General features: G+C 54.0%; 1 protein-coding gene across 4 annotated transcripts in view; it reads left to right on the top strand.

The window, feature by feature from the left end:
• Nucleotides 1-1,809: 1,809 nt before the first annotated feature.
• Nucleotides 1,810-25,043, top strand: part of rfx5 (regulatory factor X, 5) — a 54,068-nt gene continuing 30,834 nt past the window's right edge. The window contains exons 1-5 of one of the 4 annotated variants that reach the window (XM_072548980.1): nucleotides 1,810-2,621; nucleotides 15,851-15,987; nucleotides 17,071-17,104; nucleotides 20,569-20,651; nucleotides 24,663-24,797. In XM_072548980.1, the coding sequence (XP_072405081.1) occupies nucleotides 2,541-2,621; nucleotides 15,851-15,987; nucleotides 17,071-17,104; nucleotides 20,569-20,651; nucleotides 24,663-24,797 (470 nt within the window). In that variant the 5' untranslated portion in view covers nucleotides 1,810-2,540. Of the gene's footprint in view, nucleotides 2,622-3,176; nucleotides 3,443-13,494; nucleotides 13,829-15,850; nucleotides 15,988-17,070; nucleotides 17,105-20,568; nucleotides 20,652-24,662; nucleotides 24,798-25,043 lie in introns of those variants that run through there. The other 3 variants (XM_072548981.1, XM_072548982.1, XM_072548983.1) reach the window with 3 other exon arrangements.

Genomic DNA, 25,043 nt, shown 5'->3' with positions numbered 1-25,043 from the left:
GGGAGGGTCAGTGCTGAGGGAGTGGGCGCTGTGGGAGGGTCAGTGCTGAGGGAGTGGGTGCTGTGGGAGGGTCAGTGCTGAGGGAGTGGGCGCTGTGGGAGGGTCAGTGCTGAGGGAGTGGGCGCTGTGGGAGGGTCAGTGCTGAGGGAGTGGGCGCTGTCGGGGGGTCAGTGCTGAGGGAGCGGGTGCTGTGGGAGGGTCAGTGCTGAGGGAGCGGGTGCTGTGGGAGGGTCAGTGCTGAGGGAGTGGGCACTGTCGGAGGGTCAGTGCTGAGTGAGTGGGTGATGTAGGAGGGTCAGTGCTGAGGGAGCTGGCGCTGTCGGAGGGTCAGTGCTGAGGGTCAGTGCTGAGGGAGCTGGCGCTGTCAGAGGGTCAGTGCTGAGGGAGCTGGCGCTGTCAGAGGGTCAGTGCTGAGGGAGTGGGCGCTGTCGGAGGGTCAGTGCTGAGGGAGCTGGCGCTGTCGGAGGGTCAGTGCTGAGGGAGCGGGCGCTGTGGGAGGGTCAGTGCTGAGGGAGCGGGCGCTGTGGGAGGGTCAGTGCTGAGGGAGCGGGTGCTGTCGGAGGGTCAGTGCTGAGGGAGTGGGCGCTGTCGGAGGGTCAGTGCTGGGGGAGTGGGCGCTGTCGGAGGGTCAGTGCTGAGGGAGTGGGCGCTGTCGGAGGGTCAGTGCTGAGGGAGCGGGCCAATCCACCCTAACGTACACATGTTTGTCCTATGGGAGGAAACCAGAGCACCCTGAGAAAAACCACTCAGCCACGAGGTGAATGTGCAAACATCACACCGTCGCCTGAGGGGGAATCGAACCTGGGTTCCTGGCACCGTGAGGCAGCCGTGCTAACCACTGAGGCACTCCAAAAGAAACTCACTGTCCGAACTATCCTTTGACACCCTTGCTTAATAAAGACCTGTCTTTCAGATTTATATTCAACAACTGAATTAGGATCAGTTGCTGTTGGAGGAAGAAGAGTTCCAAACCTCCACAACTCTGTGTGTGGAAGCAGTTTCTAATATCTCTCCCAAACGGTCTGGCCCTGATTCATAGACTATGACCGCCCACCCCACCCCACCCCACCCCACCGCAGTGTAGAATCCCCTACTTGTGGAATTAGTTAATAAAAATTGAAAGAACTGCGGGTGCTGGAAGTCAGAAATGAAAACAGAATATGCTGGAAAGTTTCAGCCAGTCTGGCAGTACCTGCGGAATGAAATCATGAGCTAACATTTCAGATCCATTGACCCTCCCTCTTCATCCAACCTGCGTTTCACTGTTAGTATGCTGAAGACCTCAGCCAGATCACCCCACAGCCTTTGGAATTCAAGGGGCTGAAGGCCTAAATTGTCTAACCTCTCTAACCCGGGGTTCGATTCCAACCTCGGGGTGACTGTCTGTGTGGCGTCTGCATGTTCTCCCACACCGTGTCTGTGTGGGTTTCCTTCAGGTGCTCCGGTTTCCTGCCACAGATGCAGGGTTACATGTTCAAAGTTTGTGAGTAGAGTTGTAGCTCGGGTGCTCGTTGTTGTGGTTCTGTTGGCCGAGCTGGGAATTTGTGTTGCAGACGTTTCGTCCCCCTGTCTAGGTGACATCCTCAGTGCTTGGGAGCCTCCTGTGAAGCGCTTCTGCGATGTTTCCTCCGGCATTTGTAGTGATTATATAAATGCCGGAGGAAACATCTCAGAAGCGCTTCAGAGGAGGCTCACAAGCACTGAGGATGTCACCTAGACAGGGGGACGAAACGTCTGCAACACAAATTCCCAGCTCGGCCAACAGAACCACAACAACGAGCACCCGAGCTACAACTCTACTGTGATTGTGGTGTTCAGCCACCGATTAGCAAGCGTTGAAGGGGCTGAGAGGCCTCGATATTAACGATTCCAGCCTAATATCAATTGTGAGGTGGAAGTGTTCAGTGCTTCGGAACTATCTGGGATGCACAAGCAGCAAATGGACCGTTTCCAAGGAATATCGTGGCATGAAACAATAATTTCAGCTTCAACTCCTGACTTTTCTGTCAGATCTGACCATCCAAACTGGGAACTGCTGTCAATCAAGGGGATGGACATGGGTTCTGGCCAATAGGGGATCGCCATCGGCCGTCTGTCAGAAGGGTGGACGAATGGGAATGCGCGTACAGGACAGGAACGCCTCGAAGGCGGGCCGTGCCGGTGGATGTCCGTGCTCCACCAATGGGGAAACGTGCCTCATATGATTGACACGCGCGTCCACCTGTGATATCGCGGCTTCGGAAAGGACACCGCCTAACAGTCGGCCGGTCTGTATGATTGACGTCCGGAACCACCAATAGGGCGAAAGGGAAGGAGCGAAGGCCCACCCGAAAGGGAATAAAAGCCACGGTTGCTGGAAATAAGTAACTCAAGGAGAAATTGCTGGGAAAAAAAAACACTGGCAGCAAAAGTTCTGAACAGGGGTGGCTGCTGTGAAAAAAAGTCATTAGGTTGGCTTTAGTTGCCCTGATGTCACCAGAGGGACTCAGGTCGACCGACGACGCTAAGAGCCCCGCAGCGATTGACGGCGGGACGGACCAATGGCGGAGCGGAAGGGCGGACGACCCCGCCAGCATGTGGGCGTGGCCATCAGACTGACAGCCGGATGGCCCAATAGAGGGGTAGGGACTGCAAACGGGAATCCCGCCTTCCTCTCTGGATGGCCCAATGGGCGACGCGGCCCCTTCTTCGTCCCTGCCCCTTGAGCGGGATGTCGACTATAAAAAGGCGATCGACGCCCCTCCCGCGGCACTCGGCGGCTGAAAAGCCGAGGAGTGGCAGGAAGGAGGTGTATGCGCGGAAAATAAAAAGAGAATAAACCATACGGAATGAAACAAATCACAATAAAAACAATCAATTTCAACCCGCGGTTAGCTTTTTTTTAAAAAAAAGTGACCGCTGAGCGTTACCGAATGATTGAATCTGTGCCCGAGGCCTTGTCGCGAGCCCGACCACAACCGCGCATGATGGCTGTTGGCGTCTTGACCGACGTCCGGCGCGTCCAATGGGAGACGGGCAGGCCGTCCGCAACCCCCCAGGGCGCAGCCAATGAGGAGCGGGAGGGGGGCGGGGCACCAGGCCCGGCAGCAAGTTCGGTTGACCGGTCAAAAAAAAAACCGTTTCGTCCCGGCCCGCGCCTTTATCATTGGCTTCCCCGGCCGTGTATTTTTTTTTTTTTCTTTTTTCCTTTTTAAACCCCCCGGAATAGATAAAAGGGAACCAATCCGACCTTGTTTGTCCCTTCGTTTTTATATATTTTTTTTAAAACGAAAGGAGACGTTTCGTTTTGGCGCCGGTTGAGTTCAAAATGGCGGCCGCGACGGGCGGCCGGCGGACCAATGGGAGCGCGGAGCGGGCGCTTCCGGCGGAGGGGGGCGGCCAATAAGGTGCGGCCGCGGTGGGCGGGACGCGTGGCTCGGGGCCCGAGGCCGAGGGGTTTGAGGTAAAATTAAAAACCCCATCGTTTATTATCATTTTACAACTTTTTATTTTTTAGAAGAAAATATAACCTCGCCCAACGCGGGGAGGGGGGGGAGGGCAGGGGTGTGTTTACTCGGTACCCCGCCCCTCCCCCCCCACCACCCCACCCCCCACCCCAGGGGGGTAAATGGAGGGGGGGGTAATTAGTGAGAGGGTTAAATTAACACCATTGCCCCCCCCCGCCCATTCCCCCAAACTATCAGGAATGGGGGAGGGGGGGTATAAACTATGTGGGAGGGTGGAATCCAAAGGGGTACATTATTGGGGGAGGGGGGTAAATGGGGGGAGGAGGAGGGGGGTAATTAGTGAGAGGGTTAAATTAACACCATTGCCCCCTCCACCCCATTCCCCAAAACTATCACAGGAATGGGAGGGGGGGGCTTATAAGTGTGTGTGTGTGTGGCAGGGGTGGTGAGAATTCCAAAGGGGTAAATTATTGGGGGGGAGGGGGGTAAATGGGGGAGGAGGGGGGTAAAGGTGAGTGGGTTAAATTAACACCATTGCCCCCTCCCCCATTCCCCCAAACATCACAGGAATGGGGGGGGGGGGTATACACTGTGTCGGAGAGTGGAATCCAAAGGGGTACATTATTGGTGGAGGGGGGGGAGGATGGGGGTAATTAGTGAGTGGGTTAAATTAACACCATTGCCCCCCCCGCCCCCCATTTCCCCAAACTTCACAGGAATGGGGGGGGGGTATAAACTATGTGGGAGGGTGGAATCCAAAGGGGTACATTATTGGGGGAGGGGGGTAAATGGGGAGGAGGGGGGGTAAAAGGGGTAATTAGTGAGAGGGTTAAATTAACACCATTGCCCCCTCCCCCCATTCCCCAAAACTATCACAGGAATGGGAGGGGGGGGCTTATAAGTGTGTGTGTGTGGCAGGGGTGGTGAGATATCCAAAGGGGTAAATGATTGGGGGGGAGGGGGGTAAATGGGGAGGGGGGTAAAAGGGGTAATTAGTGAGAGGGTTAAATTAACACCATTGCCCACCCATTCCCCAAACACTCTCAGGAATGGGAGGGAGGATCATAATTTGTGTGTTTGTGGGAGGGGTGGAATCCAAAGAGGTAAATTATTGGGGGAGGTAGGGTCAATGGGGATGGGGTGGGTAAAGGGGATAATTAGTGAAAGGGTTAAATTAACACCATTGCGCTCCCCCCCCCCATTCCCCATACACCCTCAGGAATGAGAGGGGGGGTTATAAACTGTGTGTGTGTGGGAGGACATGGTGAGAAATCCAAAGGATTAAATTATTGGGGGGTAAATGGGGAGGGGGTGGGTAAAAGGGGTAATTAGTGAGAGGGTTAAATTAACAGCCCCCCCCAAACAACCACAGGAATGGGAGAGGGGTTTATAGATATGAGTATGTGTGTGAGGAAGAAATCCAAAGGGGTAAATTATTGGGGGCGGTAAGTGGGGAAGGCGTGGGTAAAGGGGATAATTAATGAGGGTTAAATTAACACCCCCCAAAAGAATCACAGGAATGGGAGGGGGGGTTAGGTTTGTGTGGCGAAGAAATCCAAACGGGTGAATTATTGGGGAGAGGAGGTAAATGGGATGGGTTGGGTTAAGGGGATAATTAATGAGAAGGTTAAACTAACATCCTCCTCAAACAATCACAGGAATGGCCTGGGAGTTTTGTGTATGTGTGTGGGAGGGTTGTGAAATCCAAAGGGATAAATTAATGGGGGCAGGGATCTGGTAAAGGAGGTAATTAGTGAGAGGGTTAAATTAACACCATTGACCTCCCCCTGCCCCAAACAATCACAGGAGTGGGACACGGTGTTTATAAATGTGTGTGTGGGGGCGTGAAGGAAAACAAAGGGCTAAATTAATGGGGTTGGGGGAGTGGGGGTTGTTAAAGGGGTGGGATGGGTTTAAAGAGAGTTAAATAAATGGGGGGAAGCAGTGTGTGTGGGTGTAAGGGTAATTAGAGAAAGGGTAACATTCACTCCCCAATCTCAGGAAAGGAGGGGATTATAAATGTGTGTGTTTCTTTATGTGTGTGTGAATCCAACGGGGTAAATAGTTGGGGAAAGAGGGCATTAGAGAATGTATGATTTATCCCTACACACCACCCCCCCCCTCATCCTCCCTCACCCCTCCCAATCCTGGTCTCCCCCCCCCCCCCCCCCCCCACACACACACAGTTAACACTTCAGGGAGGGGGCATCCACAGTGGTAAATAATGGGGGCAGCGGGCATTGGAGAGGGTATAATTTACTCCCTGCATCCTCCCAACCCCCATGACACCCCCCCCCTCCCCTTATCAAAAGCTGGGGTGGAGCGGGGAGGGGAAATTCAGGGGGGGCACTCCAACACCCCTTACTCTGAGGTAGCATCAATTAATGACCTTTGGGGAAGGGAATCTGTCGTCCGTACCTGGTCTGGCCGACGTGTGACTCCATATCCACAGCGATGTGGATGACTCTTAACTGCCCTCTGGGCCATTAGGGATGGGCACTAAATGTTGGCCTGGTCGAAGATGCCTCCGTCCCTGAGTAAATAATTGAAATTGGCTCAAATTATGAGGGGCACGGATAGCAAAAATAGACAAAGTCTTTTCCCTGGGGTAGGGGAGTCCAGAACTAGAGGGGCATAGGTTTAGGGTGAGAGGGGAAAGATATAAAAGGGACCTAAGGGGCAACCTTTTCACACAGAGGGTGGTACGTGTATGGAATGAGCTGCCAGAGGAAGTGGTGGAGGCTGTACAATGACAGCATTCAAAAGGCATTTGGATGGGTATATGAATAGGAAGGGTTTGGATGGATGTGGGCTGGGTGCTGGCAGGTGGGACTAGATTGGGTTGGGATATCTGGTCAGCATGGACGGGTTGGACTGAAGTGTCTATTTCCGTGCTGTACACCTCTATGACTCAGCTAGTTTTGCCATTTTGCCCTGGTAACACGGTTCCTCTGAGTGATCATTCTCTCCCCTGCTCATAACTTAGAGTCATAGAGATGTACAGCATGGAAACAGACCCTTTGGTCCATGCCGACCAGATATCCCAACCCAATGTCGTCCCACCTGCCAGCACCCGGCCCATATCCCTCCAAACCCTTCCTATTCATGTCCCCATCCAAATGCCTCTTAAATGCTGTCATTGTACCAGCCTCCACCACTTCCTGTGGCAGCTCATTCCATACACATACCACCCTCTGTGTGAAAACGTTGCCCCTTAGGTCTCTTTTATATCTTTCCCCTCTCACCCTAAACATATGCCCCTCTAGTTCTGGACTCCCACAACCCCAGGGGAAAGACTTTGTCTATTTACCCTATCCATGCCCCTCATGATTTTTTAAACCTCTATAAGGTCACCCCTCAGCCTCCGACGCTCCAGGGAAAACAGCCCCAGCCTGTTCAGCCTCTCCCTGTAGCTCAGATCCTCCAACCCTGGCAACATCCTTGTAAATCTTTTCTGAACCCTTTCAAATTTCACAACATCTTTCCGATAGGAAGGAGACCAGAATTGCACGCAGTATTCCAACAGTGGCCTAACCAATGTCATGTACAGCCGCAACATGACCTCCCAACTCCTGGATTCAATACTTGTCTTTTTGTGTGTGTGTGTGTGTGTGTGTGTTGTGGAGTGGGTGGGCTGCCGATTTTAAAAACGTAGGGAATAAGTTCCACAAGTTAGAAATCCCATCCTTTTGCTGTTCTCGTCAATATAAAGGGTTGTACAATAAATAGTTTTTTTTTCTTTCATTGTGACTGAAGAAACCTGTTGCAAATTGTTGTAATTCAGGGTGGGAGTCAGCCAGAGAAAGCTTGAGATCTGTGGTAGCAGCAGTGAATTTATACCTTCATTACAACTCCGGGGGAGGGGTGGGGGGGAGTGGGGCTTATTTCGAGTGCACTGCCATGGTCGGTTGTGAAAGTGTTACACTTGGATGTGGGTTTGCTCGCTGAGCTGCAAGGTTCATTTTCAGACGTTTCGTCACCACACTCGGTAGCATCGTCGAAGCACTGGCCTTAGTGACCCGGTTTCTATTTTTGTGTCTAACACCAGTGCTTCAGCCGGAGGGGATGTTACTGTCGTGGAGAAAATGTAGAGAATCACCAGGAGACGCAGAGAGTTCTTCAAGAAATAGGTCTTTTATTTGCAAACAAAAGGCACTGAGAAAACAGATTCTCAAGTGCCCCCCAGCCTCAGGGTCCATGGTTTTTAAAAAAAATTTGTTTCTATTAGCTTGTCAGCATGTCCAACTATATTAATCAAAGTACCTCACTCTAGCTATACAATAAACCAGCGATGTTAGTTCCCATTATCTTTTTAGTTGTACATTCTACTTAATGTTATTCTAATGTCACGGTTAGATATTTATTATCATCTCTGCAACAGTGATCTTCCATTCCAGACTAACCTGTCATGATTAGATATTTAGCTATTCCATCTATTACAATAGTCTCCTGTCTCAAACTGACTCTGCTAACTGTTAATTAGATACTTAATGTCATGTCCCAAATATTCATGGTCCCAATCTTGTTCATAATGACACTGAACAGGGAAACTAGCTCTACTAACTGTTATCTCATTTCGCCACAGTGACCTTTCAGCCTTAACCTGACTCTGCTAATTGGTATAAGAATGTTCCACTGTTCTTATCCCATCCTGCCTTCCACAGATCGCCAGTGGACTTCATGCCTTAACCCTTCCCACGCTTTCATGCTCATTATTTTCCATATTACCGAGTGTGGTGACGAAACGTCTAAAAGCGAGCCTTCCAGCTCAGCGAGCGAACCTACATCCCGGTCCTCAACCTGAGTTACAAATCTTCTCAGAAGTGTTACACTTAGCTGCTGCTGATGGGCTTTGAGAACCGGTGTTCTGTTCCTTTGAAGGTGGAGGCACGAAAGAGATCAAACGTATATCTTTCCCCTTGGGACGATTAACGCGAATGGGAGTTGGACTGCCAGAGGGAGTACAACTTGGGAGCTGTCAGAGGCTGCATTTTCTTTTCTCCCACATCGTCTGGTGTGGCTTTTTGAGGCTGGGAGGGAGAGAATTGGAGACTGAACGGCACTAAGAATCTTTTATTTTTGGGTTGAGAAAATGCAACCCTCTGGTTGACCTGTAGTTTGTTATGAAGCTGTAATGAGGTGCGAGTGCATCAGAATGTCCATCTCTGATTATTGTTCAGTGCTTCCCTACTGTAACAAGCTGCCGCATCTCCACCAGGGCTTAACATGCAAGCTGAATAGGATGACAGACCCTGGTCAGTGCTGAAGGGGAGTGAGCATGTGCAAGGTGTACCAGCAGCTCGTAGAATCACAGATGTACAGAATGGAAACAGTCCCTTCCGTCCAACTTGTCCATGCCAGATACCCTAACCTAATCCAGTCCCATTTACTAGCACTTGGTCTATATCTCTCTCAGTCCTTCCTATTCAGATACCCATCCAGATGTCGTTTCAATGCTGTCATTGTACCAGCCTCCACCACTTCCTCTGGCAACTCATTCCACACATGCACCGCCCTCTGCATGGAAAAAGTTGTCCCTTTTATATCTTTCCTCGCTCACCCTAAACCTGTGCCCTCCAGTTCTGGACTGTCCACCCTGTCTAACCCTCTGATTATCTTCCACGTCTCAATTAAGTCACCTCTCAACCTTCTCTCTTAACACCCCCACCTCGGAAAAGACCTTGTCTATTTATCCTATCCATGCCCCTCATGATTTTATAAACTTCTATAAGGTCACCCCTCAGCCTCCGACGCTCCAGGGAAAACAGCCCCAGCCTGTTCAGCCTCTCCCTGTAGCTCAGATCCTCCAACCCTGGCAGCATCCTTGTTAATCTTTTCTGAACCCTTTCAAGTTTCACAACATCCTTCTAATAATCTCAAAGTATACACCAAGGCAATGAAAAAAAACTGAAACGCACAGATGCATCCTGTGCGTATGTATGAGATGTATGAATGTATACAAGCTTACCAGTTAAAGATGCCCCTGGCTTCAGGGTAGACAGTTTTGAGCCCCATATCTCAGGGAGAACGTACTGTCCTTGGTGCATGTGCAGATGAGAATGGTCCCTGGATGAACAGCTTAACATCGAAGGGATATTTGAGGACTCTGGGCTTAGACTCGATAGTGTTTAGAAGGATGAGGGAGGACCTACAGAGGAACCTCAATTATCCGAATGAGATGGGATATTGCGTTTGGATAATTGATTATTCGGATAACTGATTCAATACCTCTCGTCTGGGGCTTGGAGTTTTCTGAAGTTCCCTTTTTCCTCGCTCTGCCTGCCTTGTTCCCTCTCTGTCTCAGAGTTTGTCTCTGAGCAGACACACACTTGTCTGTAAGGGACCTGCAGCATTGCTGAAGCCTCCCACGTTCCTCCTCCCCCTAATCAGTTCAATGTGATTGACACAGTGAGCACTTGCTAAGTCTGCTCCCTGTTCAGGAGGCAAGGCGGCAACACACCGCGCGTGGACCCCAGCTCCCCCGTCTGTCCCTGTCCCCTGCCTGTCCATGCCCCACCCCCCACCTTGCCCCTCATCCACCCTCACAACACTGTCCAACTCCACCCCCATCCATGCCACCCTGCTGCCTTTGGGGGTAATTCTCAGCGCACGCATGTGCACACTCACATACACACACACACACTCTCACGCACACACACACACACACACACGCACACACGCATACTCATACCTCACACACACACACTCTCTCATACACGCACAAACACTCACACACACACCCACCCACCCACCCACACACACTCACACCTCACACACACAGTCACCCACACACACAAACACACCACACACTCTCACACTCACACAAACACACACACAACGTTTTTACTGCAAACACACACACACAACGTTTTTACTGCACACACACACACACAACGTTTTTACTGCACGCACACACACAAACGCAACGTTTTTACTGCAAACACACACACACGCAACGTTTTTACTGCACGCACACACGCAACGTTTTTACTGCAAACACACACACGCAACGTTTTTACTGCACACACACACACGCAACGTTTTTACTGCAAACACACACGCAACGTTTTTACTGCACGCACACACAATGTTTTTACTGCACACACACGCACACACACAACGTTTTTACTGCACACACACACACTCAATGTTTTTACTGCACATACACAACGTTTTTGCTGCACACACACACGTTTTTACTGCACACACACACAAACGTTTTTACTGCACACACACACAAACATTTTTACTGCAAACACACACGCAACGTTTTTACTGCAAACACACACGCAACGTTTTTACTGCAAACACACACGCAACGTTTTTACTGCAAACACACACGCAACGTTTTTACTGCAAACACACACGCAACGTTTTTACTGCACACACACACACACAATGTTTTTACTGCACACACACACACAACGTTTTTACTGCACACACACACACACACACACACACAACGTTTTTACTGCACACACACACACACACAGCGTTTTTACTGCACACACACACACAGCGTTTTTACTGCACACACACACACAACGTTTTTACTGCAAACACACACACACGTTTTTACTGCAAACACACACACACGTTTTTACTGCACGTACACACACACACGCAACGTTTTTACTGCACACACACACAACGTTTTTACTGCACACACACGTTTTTACTGCACACACACACACACAGCGTTTTTACTGCACACACACACACGCAACGTTTTTACTGCACGTACACACACACACGCAACGTTTTTACTGCACACACACACACGCAACGTTTTTACTGCACACACACACACGCAACGTTTTTACTGCACACACACACAACGTTTTTACTGCACACACACACACACAACGTTTTTACTGCACACACACACAACGTTTTTACTGCACACACACACAACGTTTTTACTGCACACACACACGTTTTTACTGCACACACACACACACAGTGTTTTTACTGCACACACACACACACAACGTTTTTACTGCACGCACACACTCACACGCAACGTTTTTACTGCACACACGCAACGTTTTTACTGCACACACGCAACGGTTTTACTGCACACACGCAACGGTTTTACTGCACACACACACAACGTTTTTACTGCAAACACACACACAAACAACATTTTTACTGCAAACACACACAACGTTTTTACTGCAAACACACACAACGTTTTTACTGCACGCACACACACACACAACCTTTTTACTGCAAACACAGACAACATTTTTATTGCAACTTTTTGACAGGTTCCACCTTTGCCCTGTATAGGACAATGTTGGAGAGATTATCTGGGGAAGGGACATTTAGGATACAGCCCTGTTTCAATCTCCAGGGAAAGTGTGGGACGAGAGAGAGAGAGAGGGGGCGGGCGTTCAGTCATTTGGAGATGGTACCTGGGCTCTCATCGATGGTCAGGACTGTTCTCGGCAGCATTTCAGTAACCCGAATTCACTTTTAATCATTGTCAGCAAAAGACGCAATCAGTGTTGGTAACACCTCTTTGATGTGATGTTTCTCTCTGGACCTTGAGATCTTCTTCAGATAATCCGAAATTCGGATAACCGAGGTTCCCCTCTCATTCACACTTGCAGAATACAGAACAGCCTGGACAGAGTGGATGTTGGGAAGATGCCTCCATTGGGAGGAGAGACTAGGACCCAAGGGCACAGCCTTAGAGTAAAGGGAAGACCCTATAGAACGGAGATAAGGAGAAACTTCTTCAGCCAGAGAATGGGGGATTTGTGGAATTCACTCCCACAGAAGGTTGTGGGGGCCAGGTCATTGAGTTGAGATAGATTAAAATAGCTAGGTTCCTGAGTATCAAGGGTTGCGGGGAGAAAGCAGGAGAATGGGGTTGAGAAACTTATCAGCCATGATTGAGTGGCAGAGCCGACTCGATGGGCTGAATGGTCTCATTCCTGCTGCTATGTCTTATGGACAGCTGCTTCCCTTCACTGCTCAGTCCTTTGAGTATAGGAGTTGGGACATCATGTTGAGGTTGTACAGGACTTTGGCGCGGTCTCGTCTGGAGTACAGTATCCAGTTCTGTTATAGGAAGGATATTATTAAGCTGGAGAGGGTTCAGAAGAGATTTACCAGGATGTCGCCGGGTATGGAAGGCTTGAGTGGTAAAGAAAGGCTGCATAGGCTGGGACTTATTTCAGTGGAGCGTAGGAGGTTGAGAGGTGACCTTATAGAGGTTGATTAAAGTCATGAGGGACGTAGATAGAGTTAATGGTATGAGAGTTACCCTTCTCCCCAGGATGGGGGAGTTTTCAAGGTGAGAGGAGAAAGATATAAAAGAAGACATTAGGGGCAAATGTTTTACACAGAGGGTGGTTCGTGTGTGGACTCAACCTCCTGAGGAAGTGGGTATAGGTACAGTTTTTAAAAAAACATTTGGATAAGTCCACGAACAGGCAAGGTTAGAGGGATATGGGCTGGGAGCAGGCATGTAAGACTAGTTTGGTTTGGGGATTGTGGTTGACTGGAGTCGGGAGTGTGGTGCTGGAAAAGCACAGCAGGTCAGGCAGCATCCGAGGAGCAGGAGAATCGATGTTTCAGGCATCAGCCCTTCATCAGGAATGAGGCTGGGAGCCGAGGGGGTGGAGAGATAAATGGGGTGGGGGGGGGTTGGGGCTGTGGGGGGGAGGTAGCTGAGAGTGCAATAGGTGGATGGAGGTGGGGGTAATGATCGGAGGGGAGGGTGGTGCAGATAGGTGGGAAAGAAGGTGGACAGGTGATGAGAGCGGTGCCGAGCTGGATGTTTGGAACCGGGGTAAAGGTGGTGGGGAGGGGAAATGAGGAAACTAGTGAAATCCACATTGATGCCATGGGGTCCCGAGGCAGAAGATGAGGCGTTCTTCCTCCAGGCATCGGGTGGTGAGGGAGGAGGCTCGGGACCTGCATGTCCTGGGCAGAGTGGGAGGGGGAGTTGAAGTGTTCGAGCACGGGATGATGGGCCGAAGGGTTTTGTCTCCGTACTGTATGCCACTATAACTCTCGAAGTGGCCTGCGTGTTTTGGTCTAAGAACAGGCGTGATGTCTGATGAGCAGCTGTGACTGTCGTCAGGCCCCTTTACTGAGGCAGTGCAGAGCCTGGGTCTCACCCTGAGCATCCCCCAAGACCAAGGTCCTCCATCAACCTGGCCAGGCATTGCAGAGCAAACTCCTGATCACCATGTCCACGGGGAAGCCTTCGAGAACGTTCGCCCCTTCCAATACCTCGGGACTATCCTGTTGACCAAAGCAGCTCATAGCGAGTTTTGAGAAGATTGGTAGCTCAGGTTGAGGTTCTGGATGTAGGTTTGCTCGCTGAGCTGGAAGGTTCATTTCCTGACGTTTCGTCACCACACCAGGTAACATCTTCACTGGGCCTCCAGGCGAAGCACTGCTTATAATTCCTGCTTTCTTTGGGTCGGTGATGTCACTTACTGTGGTGATATCATTTCCTGCTCTTTTTCTCAGGGGGTGGTAAGTGGGATCCAAGTCAATGTGTTTGTTCATGGAGTTCGGTTGGAATGCCATGCTTCTAGGAATTCTCTTGCGTGTCTCTGTTTGGCTTGTCCCAGTCGAAGTGGTGTCCTTCCTCATCCGTATGTGAGAATACTTGTGAGAGAGGGTCATGTCGTTTTGTGGCGAGTTGGTGTTCATGTATCTAGGGGGCTAGTTTTCTGCCTGTCTGTCCAATGTAGGGTTTGGTACAGTCCTTGCACAGTATTTTATAAATGACATTAGTTTTGCTTGTATAGGGTCATTCAAGTTCATCAGCTGCTGTTTGTGTGTGTTGGTGGGTTTGTGGGCTACCATGATGCCAAGGGGGGGTGGGGGGGTGGGGATCTGAGTAGACTGGCAGACATGTCCAAGATGGCCTTGAGGCAGCAGCTGTTGATGAAGGTGTGGTGTGCTAGTACAGCCCTGCCTGAGGAACCAGGTGTTGGAGAACAACATCAGCTCCGACTGATGGTACACCGGAGCTGTGGTGGTTCCCACCTTCCTGCACGGCTCTGAGGCACGGACTGTCTGCAGCAGGGGACCTCAAGGTGCTGGAGCGGTCCTGCCAATCCACCGGGAAGACAGACAGACCGGCACCAGCGCCCTCGACCAGGCCAACATCCCCCACACACCACCCTCGATCGGCTGCGACAGGCTCGGCACGTTGTTCCCCATGACCCACGCGAGACCCCCCCCAAGCTGATGCTCCGTCAGCTGAAGCCGGGCGGAAACAGAGGAAGGAGTGTCGCTGTCCCCACCAACACCGCACCCAGCCCCTTTCCCGTGACCACCACCTGCCCCCTCGGTCTGTCCAGCCGCCTACACACTCACCTGGAGTGTGGCAGAGAGTCATTCCCGTCTGCAAGGGACCAACGATGATGATGGTGGTGGTGGTGCGGCGTGGAGTCAAAGAGATGTAAGGCACAGAAACCAACCCTTCGGTCCAACTAGTCCATGCTGACCAGCCCATATCCTAAATGAATCTCGTCCCATTTGTCAGCACTTGGCCCACATCCCTCTCAACCCTTCCTCTTCACATCCCCAGCCAGAGGTCTTCAGAGATGGGCAAATCAGGAATTTTGAGCCATTTAATTAAATAATTTAGGGATGTCTTCAGGAGTAGTGGCCTCCAGTATCTGGGTACTTTTCCCATGTGACGTAGACTTGACCATGAGACAGACCTGTTTGGAGTTCTCAACTCTGTCTCTCATGTTCTCTCTTTTCCCCTTCTCTCCATCTATCTCTCCCTGTCTCCCTCCCTCTCTCCATCTACCTCTCTCTCCCACTCTCTCTCCTGCTCTGTCTCCCTCTCTGTCTCCTTCTCTATCTCCCTCAATCTCTCCATCTATCTCTCTCTCTCTCCCACTCTCTCTCCCTCTCTGTCTCCATCTATCTCTGTCTCCCTCTCTCTCTCCCACTCTCTCTCTCCCTCTCTGTCCCCCTGTTTCCCCGTCTCTCTATACTCTTTCTCCCACTCTGTCTCCCTCTCTCTCTCTGTCTCTCCCTCTCTCTGTCTCCCTCTCTCTGTCTCCCTCTCTCTCTCTCTCTCTCTCCCTCTCTCTCTGTCTCCATCTATTTCTGTCTCCCACTCTCTCTCCCTCTCTCTGTCTCCCTCTCTCTGTCTCCCTCTCTCTCTCTCTCTCTCTCTCTCCCTCTCTCTCTCTCTCCCACTCTCTCTGTCTCCCACTCTCTCTCCCTCTCTCTGTCTCCCTCTCTCTGTCTCTCCCTCTCTCTCCCTCCCCCTCTCTTTCCCTCTCTGTCTCCTTCTGTCCCTCTCTCTTATCCCCCTCTCTCCCCCCCCCCCCCCATCTCTCTGTCCCCCTCTCCCCTGTACCCTCTCTCCCCTCTCTCTCAGTGATGCTTTTCCTGTGTTGATTCTCTCCTAGAGACTAGATGCCATGGAGGAGGGGGAGGCGGTGCCTCAGTTGGAGATTCCTAACCGAGCGACTGTGACAGTGAGTGATTCGGAGAATGTGAACACGGAGCCGAGCACACTGCTACACAAGATCAAGGGCTCCATCAGGTAGCTGCAGCTTCCACTCGCAGGGTCCAGCTCACTGTCTGATCGGGGGGTGGGGTGGGCGGGAACCTTCTCTCCCCCTCTCCTTCCCTCCCCCCTCCCTCCCTCTCCTCCCCCTTCCTCCCCTTTCTTCCCTCTCCTCCCCACCTCCTTGACCCTTCCTCCGTCTCCTGCCCTCCTCCCACCTACCCCTTCTCTCCTCTCCCTCTACCCGTCCTCCCCCCCCCCCACTCCATCTCCCCCTTCCTCCTCCCCCCCCCACTTCCAGCCCCTTTTCTCCCTCACCTCCTCCTCCCCCATCCCTCCCTCCCTCGCCTGCCCTCCCTCTCGAGTCTTCCTCCCTTTCCTCCACCCTCCCACCTCCCCCCTCCCTTCTACACCTCTCCCCTTCCTCTCCCACTCTCTCCCGTCTCCTTCACATCTCATTCCCTCTCCCTCCCCCCTCTCTCCCCCCTCCCCCTCCGTCCTCCACGTCCTTCCCCTTTCCCTCCGTCTCCTTCACATCTCGTCGCCCCTCGCCAACTCTCAGGCAGCGGGGGATGCCTGAGGGAGGGAGCCACCTGAGAGTTTGAGGCTGGCACATCGAGTGTGAGGAGGTTGCAGCATTAGGGTAGTCCTGCCTGAAATCAGCAGCCAAATCCCCCCCCCCCTTGCCCTTGCCCACCCGTGCTGGGAGCATTTACATCTCAGCTGGGTGAAGTGTTGGGGGGGTGGGGGGCTCCCGGTCTCCCACGTTCCCCCATTGCTGCTGATATACCCACCGAGCCCATCTTTATTCCACCAGGGTGCCAGGGCTTTGTTGCTCACACTTAATTGCCCCATAGGATTGGACTGGCTCAGTTAGACTATTTCAGGAGTCGCTATGGGGGAGTGGGGTCTGGAGTCAGGTGTAGGCCCAGGCTGGGTAAGGACGGCAGATTTCCCTCCCCTGGCGTGAGGAAGGGACTCTATCACGGACACCAGGCCATCGTGGCGCTGAGCTCCTGAACCAGGCAAGTCAAGGCTCCAGTTAACATCCATCTCTCTCTCTCACCCTCTCACCACCCCCACCCCACGCTCTCCCTCTGTTTGATCTCTCTTCCGCAGCAAGAATGTTCAGCTGAAGGTGGATAACGTTCTGGTGAGTTACTCTTTTAAAGACACTCCCTCAGCACTGACCCTCCCACAGCGCCCACTCCCTCAGCGCTGACCCTCCCACAGCACCCACTCCCTCAGCACTGACCCTCCCACAGCACCCACTCCCTCAGCACTGACCCTCCCACAGCGCCCACTCCCTCAGCGCTGACCCTCCCACAGCACCCACTCCCTCAGCACTGACCCTCCCACAGCACTGACCCTCCCTCAGCACTGACCCTCCGACAGCGCCCGCTCCCTCAGCCCTGACCCTCCGACAGCACCCGCTCCCTCAGCACTGACTCTCCCACAGCGCCCGCTCCCTCAGCACTGACCCTCCCACAGCGCCCACTCCCTCAGCACTGACCCTCCGACAGCACCCCCTCCCACAGCACTGACCCTCCAACAGCACCCACTCCCTCAGCACTGACCCTCCCACAGCACTGACCCTCCGACAGCACCCACTCCCTCAGCACTGACCCTCCCTCAGCACTGACCCTCCCTCAGCACTGACCCTCCGACAGCGCCCGCTCCCTCAGCACTGACCCTCCGACAGCGCCTGCTCCCTCAGCGCTGACCCTCCGACAGCGCCCGCTCCCTCAGCACTGACCCTCCGACAGCGCCCGCTCCCTCAGCGCTGACCCTCCGACAGCGCCCGCTCCCTCAGCGCTGACCCTCCGACAGCGCCTGCTCCCTCAGCGCTGACCCTCCGACAGCGCCCGCTCCCTCAGCACTGACCCTCCGACAGCCCCCACTCCCTCAGCACTGACCCTCCCACAGCCCCCGCTCCCTCAGCACTGACCCTCCCACAGCACCCGCTCCCTCAGCACTGACCCTCCCACAGCACCCACTCCCTCAGCACTGACCCTCCCACAGCCCCCACTCCCTCAGCACTGACCCTCCCACAGCCCCCACTCCCTCAGCACTGACCCTCCGACAGCGCCCGCTCCCTCAGCGCTGACCCTCCGACAGCGCCCGCTCCCTCAGCACTGACCCTCCGACAGCCCCCACTCCCTCAGCACTGATCCTCCCACAGCCCCCACTCCCTCAGCACTGACCCTCCGACAGTGCCCGCTCCCTCAGCACTGACCCTCCGACAGTGCCCGCTCCCTCAGCACTGACCCTCCGACAGCGCCCACTCCCTCAGCACTGACCCTCCGACAGCGCCCACTCCGTCAGCACTGACCCTCCCACAGCGCCCACTCCCTCAGCACTGACCCTCCGACAGCGCCCGCTCCCTCAGCACTGACCCTCCGACAGCGCCCACTCCCTCAGCACTGACCCTCCGACAGCGCCCACTCCCTCAGCACTGACCCTCCCACAGCGCCCACTCCCTCAGCACTGACCCTCCGACAGCGCCCACTCCCTCAGCACTGACCCTCCGACAGCGCCCACTCCCTCAGCACTGACCCTCCCACAGCACCCACTCCCTCAGCACTGACCCTCCGACAGCGCCCACTCCCTCAGCACTGACCCTCCGACAGCGCCCACTCCCTCAGCACTGACCCTCCCACAGCACCCACTCCCTCAGCACTGACCCTCCGAAAGCACCCACTCCCTCAGCACTGACCCTCCGACAGCACCCACTCCCTCAGCACTGACCCTCCCACAGTGCCCACTCCCTCAGCACTGACCCTCCCACAGTGCCCACTCCCTCAGCACTGACCCTCCCACAGTGCCCACTCCCTCAGCACTGACCCTCCCACAGTGCCCACTCCCTCAGCACTGACCCTCCCACAGCGCCCACTCCCTCAGCACTGACCCTCCCACAGTGCCCACTCCCTCAGCACTGACACTCCGACAGCGCCCACTCCCTCAGCACTGACCCTCCCACAGTGCCCACTCCCTCAGCACTGACCCTCCCACAGTGCCCACTCCCTCAGCACTGACCCTCCGACAGCGCCCACTCCCTCAGCACTGACCCTCCGACAGCGCCCACTCCCTCAGCACTGACCCTCCCACAGCGCCCACTCCCTCAGCACTGACCCTCCGACAGCGCCCACTCCCTCAGCACTGACCCTTCGACAGCACCCACTCCCTCAGCACTGACCCTCCGACAGCACCCACTCCCTCAGCACTGACCCTCCCACAGCGCCCGCTCCCTCAGCACTGACCCTCCCACAGTGCCCACTCCCTCAGCACTGACCCTCCGACAGCGCCCGCTCCCTCAGCACTGACCCTCCGATAGTGCCCACTCCCTCAGCACTGACCCTCCCACTGCGCCCACTCCCTCAGCACTGACCCTCCGACAGCGCCCGCTCCCTCAGCACTGACCCTCCGACAGCGCCCGCTCCCTCAGCACTGACCCTCCGACAGCGCCCGCTCCCTCAGCGCTGACCCTCCGACAGCGCCCGCTCCCTCAGCACTGACCCTCCGACAGCACCCACTCCCTCAGCACTGACCCTCCGACAGCGCCCACTCCCTCAGCACTGACCCTCCCACAGTGCCCACTCCCTCAGCACTGACCCTCCCACAGTGCCCACTCCCTCAGCACTGACCCTCCCACAGTGCCCACTCCCTCAGCACTGACCCTCCCACAGTGCCCACTCCCTCAGCACTGACCCTCCCACAGTGCCCACTCCCTCAGCACTGACCCTCCGACAGCGCCCGCTCCCTCAGCACTGACCCTCCGACAGCACCCACTCCCTCAGTACTGACCCTCCCACAGTGCCCACTCCCTCAGCACTGACCCTCCCACAGTGCCCACTCCCTCAGCACTGACCCTCCGACAGCGCCCGCTCCCTCAGCACTGACCCTCCGACAGCGCCCGCTCACTCAGCACTGACCCTCCGACAGCGCCCGCTCCCTCAGCACTGACCCTCCCACAGTGCCCGCTCCCTCAGCACTGACCCTCCCACAGTGCCCACTCCCTCAGCACTGACCCTCCCACAGTGCCCACTCCCTCAGCACTGACCCTCCCACAGTGCCCACTCCCTCAGCACTGACCCTCCCACAGTGCCCGCTCCCTCAGCACTGACCCTCCCACAGTGCCCGCTCCCTCAGCACTGACCCTCCGACAGCGCCCGCTCCCTCAGCACTGACCCTCCGACAGCGCCCACTCCCTCAGCACTGACCCTCCCACAGTGCCCACTCCCTCAGCACTGACCCTCCCACAGCGCCCGCTCCCTCAGCACTGACCCTCCGACAGCGCCCGCTCCCTCAGCACTGACCCTCCGACAGCGCCCGCTCCCTCAGCACTGACCCTCCGACAGCGCCCGCTCCCTCAGCACTGACCCTCCGACAGTGCCCACTCCCTCAGCACCTACCCTCCGACAGTGCCCACTCCCTCAGCACTGAGTGTGTTCGCCTCGTTTCTGGGCCAGAAACTCCATCATTGGGATTTGCGTCCGTGACCTTGTGAATCTGGGGCCTCCGGTGACGGATACGTGTGGTTTGGATTGAGCGCGCCCGAAGACATTTGGCAGTCACCTCCACACTATTCCTCTCTGTCCTCTCTCCCTTTCCTTACAGCAAGACGTTAAAGTGTTCTCGGACGTAGAGAAGCTTTACCTCTACCTGCAGCTGCCTTCCGGCCCCAGCCATGGGGACAAGAGGTATTTATCAGCTCGACACAGGAAGAGGGGAAGAGGAGGGATCAAAGCGGGGAGGTGGGTGGGGGTGGGGGAATTGCTTTAAATCTTCGGATGTCTCCAAGCTCCCTCCTGTGGAATCCCGTGGCGTGTCTCCCACTAAGTTGTTTGAACATTCACACTCGCGGCCAAATGCGATGCGGAACAGTTCCAGCATAGAAGGAGGCCATTCTGCCCATCGTGCCTTTCATGGCTGTTTGAAGGAGCTCTCCAATTAGATGCAGTAATCATCCCCCCTCCACATTTCCTATCCACAGGCAAATCAGTCCCCTTCAAGTGGTGCTCTCCATTCTCTCCCCACCCCTCCTGTTTTGTTTTGTTCAAAGTTCCTCTTGAATCTGCTCCCTGTCAGGCAGCACGTCCCCCATTGCAACACTTTGCTGAGTCAGAATAATGTCCTCCTCCACCTCCTCCCACCTCAAAACCCATGTTGCCCCTCACATTCTCTCTCTCATACTCTCTGTCCTTTGAAATCAAAGTGTTTTTCCTCTGATACAGGCAACCATGTACTTCCTTCAGATCAGCCTATATTCGTACTTCCCCAAGTACTGCACTGCTTTTTGGTTGGGTGGAGTTGGGCGGCTGAACAGGAGCCACCCTTCCCTCGTGGCTCACTGTTAAGTGTATTAGGAGGGACAGGCAAGGTGGTAATAAACCCGGCTTGGTCACCTCACTGGCTCCCTTTTTTCAGCAAAGTGTTAGGGCAGGTATAGGAGAGATTGAGATGTCAAATGGGCGTAAATGAACGGGTGAATGGATTGGGGAGCTAAGGGTGGGGAAGGAGAGATTGAAGTGGTGAACGGGTGAATGGATTGGGGTGCTAACGGTGGGGAAGGAGAGATTGAAGTGGTGAACGGGTGAATGGATTGGGGTGCTAACGGTGGGGAAGGAGAGATTGAGATGGTGAACGGGTGAATGGATTGGGGTGCTAACGGTGGGGAAGGAGAGATTGAGATGGTGAACGGGTGAATGGATTGGGGTGCTAACGGTGGGGAAGGAGAGATTGAGATGGTGAACGGGTGAATGGATTGGGGTGCTAACGGTGGGGAAGGAGAGATTGAAGTGGTGAACGGGTGAATGGATTGGGGTGTTAATGGTGGGGAAAGGAGAGATTGAGATGGTGAACGGGTGAATGGATTGGGGTGCTAACGGTGGGGAAAGGAGAGATTGAGATGGTGAATGGGTGAATGGATTGGGGTGCTAACGGTGGGGAAGGAGAGATTGAGATGGTGAACGGGTGAATGGATTGGGGTGTTAATGGTGGGGAAAGGAGAGATTGAGATGGTGAACGGGTGAATGGATTGGGGTGTTAATGGTGGGGAAAGGAGAGATTGAGATGGTGAACGGGTGAATGGATTGGGGTGCTAACGGTGGGGAAGGAGAGATTGAGATGGTGAACGGGTGAATGGATTGGGGTGTTAATGGTGGGGAAAGGAGAGATTGAGATGGTGAACGGGTGAATGGATTGGGGTGCTAATGATGGGGAAGGAGAGATTGAGATGGTGAACGGGTGAATGGATTGGGGTGCTAATGATGGGGAAGGAGAGATTGAGATGGTGAACGGGTGAATGGATTGGGGTGCTAACGGTGGGGAAGGAGAGATTGAGATGGTGAACGGGTGAATGGATTGGGGTGTTAATGGTGGGGAAAGGAGAGATTGAGATGGTGAACGGGTGAATGGATTGGGGTGCTAATGATGGGGAAGGAGAGATTGAGATGGTGAACGGGTGAATGGATTGGGGTGTTAATGGTGGGGAAAGGAGAGATTGAGATGGTGAACGAGTGAATGGATTGGGGTGTTAATGGTGGGGAAAGGAGAGATTGAAGTGGTGAACGGGTGAATGGATTGGGGTGCTAATGGTGGGGAAGGAGAGATTGAAGTGGTGAACGGGTGAATGGATTGGGGTGTGAACGGTGGGGAAGGAGAGATTGAGATGGTGAACGGGTGAATGGATTGGGGTGTTAATGGTGGGGAAAGGAGAGATTGAGATGGTGAACGGGTGAATGGATTGGGGTGCGAACGGTGGGGAAAGGAGAGATTGAGATGGTGAACGGGTGAATGGATTGGGGTGTTAACGGTGGGGAAGGAGAGATTGAGATGGTGAACGGGTGAATGGATTGGGGTGTTAATGGTGGGGAAAGGAGAGATTGAGATGGTGAACGGGTGAATGGATTGGGGTTCTAACGGTGGGGAAGGAGAGATTGAGATGGTGAACGGGTGAATGGATTGGTGTGTTAACGGTGGGGAAGGAGAGATTGAGATGGTGAACGGGTGAATGGATTGGGGTGCTAACGGTGGGGAAGGAGAGATTGAGATGGTGAACGGGTGAATGGATTGGGGTGTTAATGGTGGGGAAAGGAGAGATTGAGATGGTGAACGGGTGAATGGATTGGGGTGTTAACGGTGGGGAAGGAGAGATTGAGATGGTGAACGGGTGAATGGATTGGGGTGTTAATGGTGGGGAAAGGAGAGATTGAGATGGTGAACGGGTGAATGGATTGGGGTTCTAACGGTGGGGAAGGAGAGATTGAGATGGTGAACGGGTGAATGGATTGGTGTGTTAACGGTGGGGAAGGAGAGATTGAGATGGTGAACGGGTGAATGGATTGGGGTGCTAACGGTGGGGAAGGAGAGATTGAGATGGTAAACGGGTGAATGGATTGGGGTGCGAACGGTGGGGAAGGAGAGATTGAGATGGTAAACGGGTGAATGGATTGGGGTGCGAACGGTGGGGAAGGAGAGATTGAAGTGGTGAACGGGTGAATGGATTGGGGTGCTAACGGTGGGGAAGGAGAGATTGAGATGGTGAACGGGTGAATGGATTGGGGTGCTAACGGTGGGGAAAGGAGAGATTGAGATGGTGAACGGGTGAATGGATTGGGGTGTTAACGGTGGGGAAGGAGAGATTGAGATGGTGAACGGGTGAATGGATTGTGGTGCTAACGGTGGGGAAGGAGAGATTGAGATGGTGAACAGGTGAATGGATTGGGGTGTTAACGGTGGGGAAGGAGAGATTGAGATGGTGAACGGGTGAATGGATTGTGGTGCTAACGGTGGGGAAGGAGAGATTGAGATGGTGAACGGGTGAATGGATTGGGGTGCTAACGGTGGGGAAGGAGAGATTGAGATGGTGAACGGGTGAATGGATTGGGGTGCTAACGGTGGGGAAAGGAGACATTGAATTGTCGAGCAGGTGTTAATGAATGGGTGAGAGGGAGAAATGGAGTCCACTCCGCAGAGCGTTTCACTGGTTTGGAATAATGGACACTATCTGTTATGTCACTCTCTCTCCCTCTCTCTCTCCCTCACTCTTTGTCCCTCACTCTCTCTCGCACTGTCTCTCACTCACCCTCCCTCTGTCTGTCTGTCTCTCCCTCACTCTCTCTCCCTCACTCTCTCTCCCTCACTCTCTCTCCCTCACTCTCTCTCCTGCACTCGCTCTCCCTCAATCTCACTTTCACTCTCTCTCCTATTCTCACTCTCTAACTCTCTCTCTCTCTCACTCCCTCTCTCTCTCACTCCCTCTCTCTTTCTCTCTCTCTCTCTCACTCCCTCACTCCCTCTTTCTCTCTCACTCCCTCTCTCTCTCATTCTGTCTCTCTGTCTCTCTCACTCTCTCTCTCTCCCTCTCTCACTCTCTCTCACTCCCTCTCTCTTTCTCTCTCTCTCTCACAATCCCTCTCTCTCTCTCTCTCACACTCCCTCTCTCTCTCGCTCTCTCCCCCCTCTCACTCTCTCTTTCTCTGTCTCTCTCTTACTCCCTCTCTGTCTCTCTCTCTCTCTCACTCCCTCTCTCTCTCTCACTCCCTCTCTCTCATTCTCTCTGTCTCTGTCTCCCTCTCTCACTCCCTCTCTCTCTCTCGCTCTCTCCCCCCTCTCACTCTCTTTCTCTCACTCTCTCTCTCTCTCACTCTCTCTCTCACTCCCTCTCACTCCCTCTGTCTGACGGCCGTGGTTGGTTGGTTGGTTTTTAGCTCCGGTGTCACCGGCAGTGACCAGTTCTCCTCCAGCACCGCTGACCAGATGCACGCCTGTAACTGGATCCGGAACCACCTGGAGGAGCATCCAGATACCTGCCTGCCGAAGCAGGACGTGTACGACGCCTACAAGTGAGTACGCTCCGGAGAAAGGCCCTGGAACCTAGAGACACCGTTTCCAGTCCAATCTGACTCTTCTCCGGATCTGACAGGGGTGGGGGGGGTGGGGGGGTGGGGGGGGGGGGGGGGGGTGGAGGTTGCTGAGGAAACTTCAGACATAATGGGCCCAGAGCCATTGGACCAGGAAAGGCATTCAGTGTGCTCACCTTCATTGGAGTACAGGAGTTGGGGACGTCATGTTGGGGTTGTACAGGACAT

Source organism: Chiloscyllium punctatum, chromosome 28 (assembly GCF_047496795.1).
Source record: "Chiloscyllium punctatum isolate Juve2018m chromosome 28, sChiPun1.3, whole genome shotgun sequence".
Lineage (NCBI taxonomy): Eukaryota > Metazoa > Chordata > Chondrichthyes > Orectolobiformes > Hemiscylliidae > Chiloscyllium > Chiloscyllium punctatum.
This window is presented reverse-complemented; position numbering and strand designations above follow the sequence as displayed.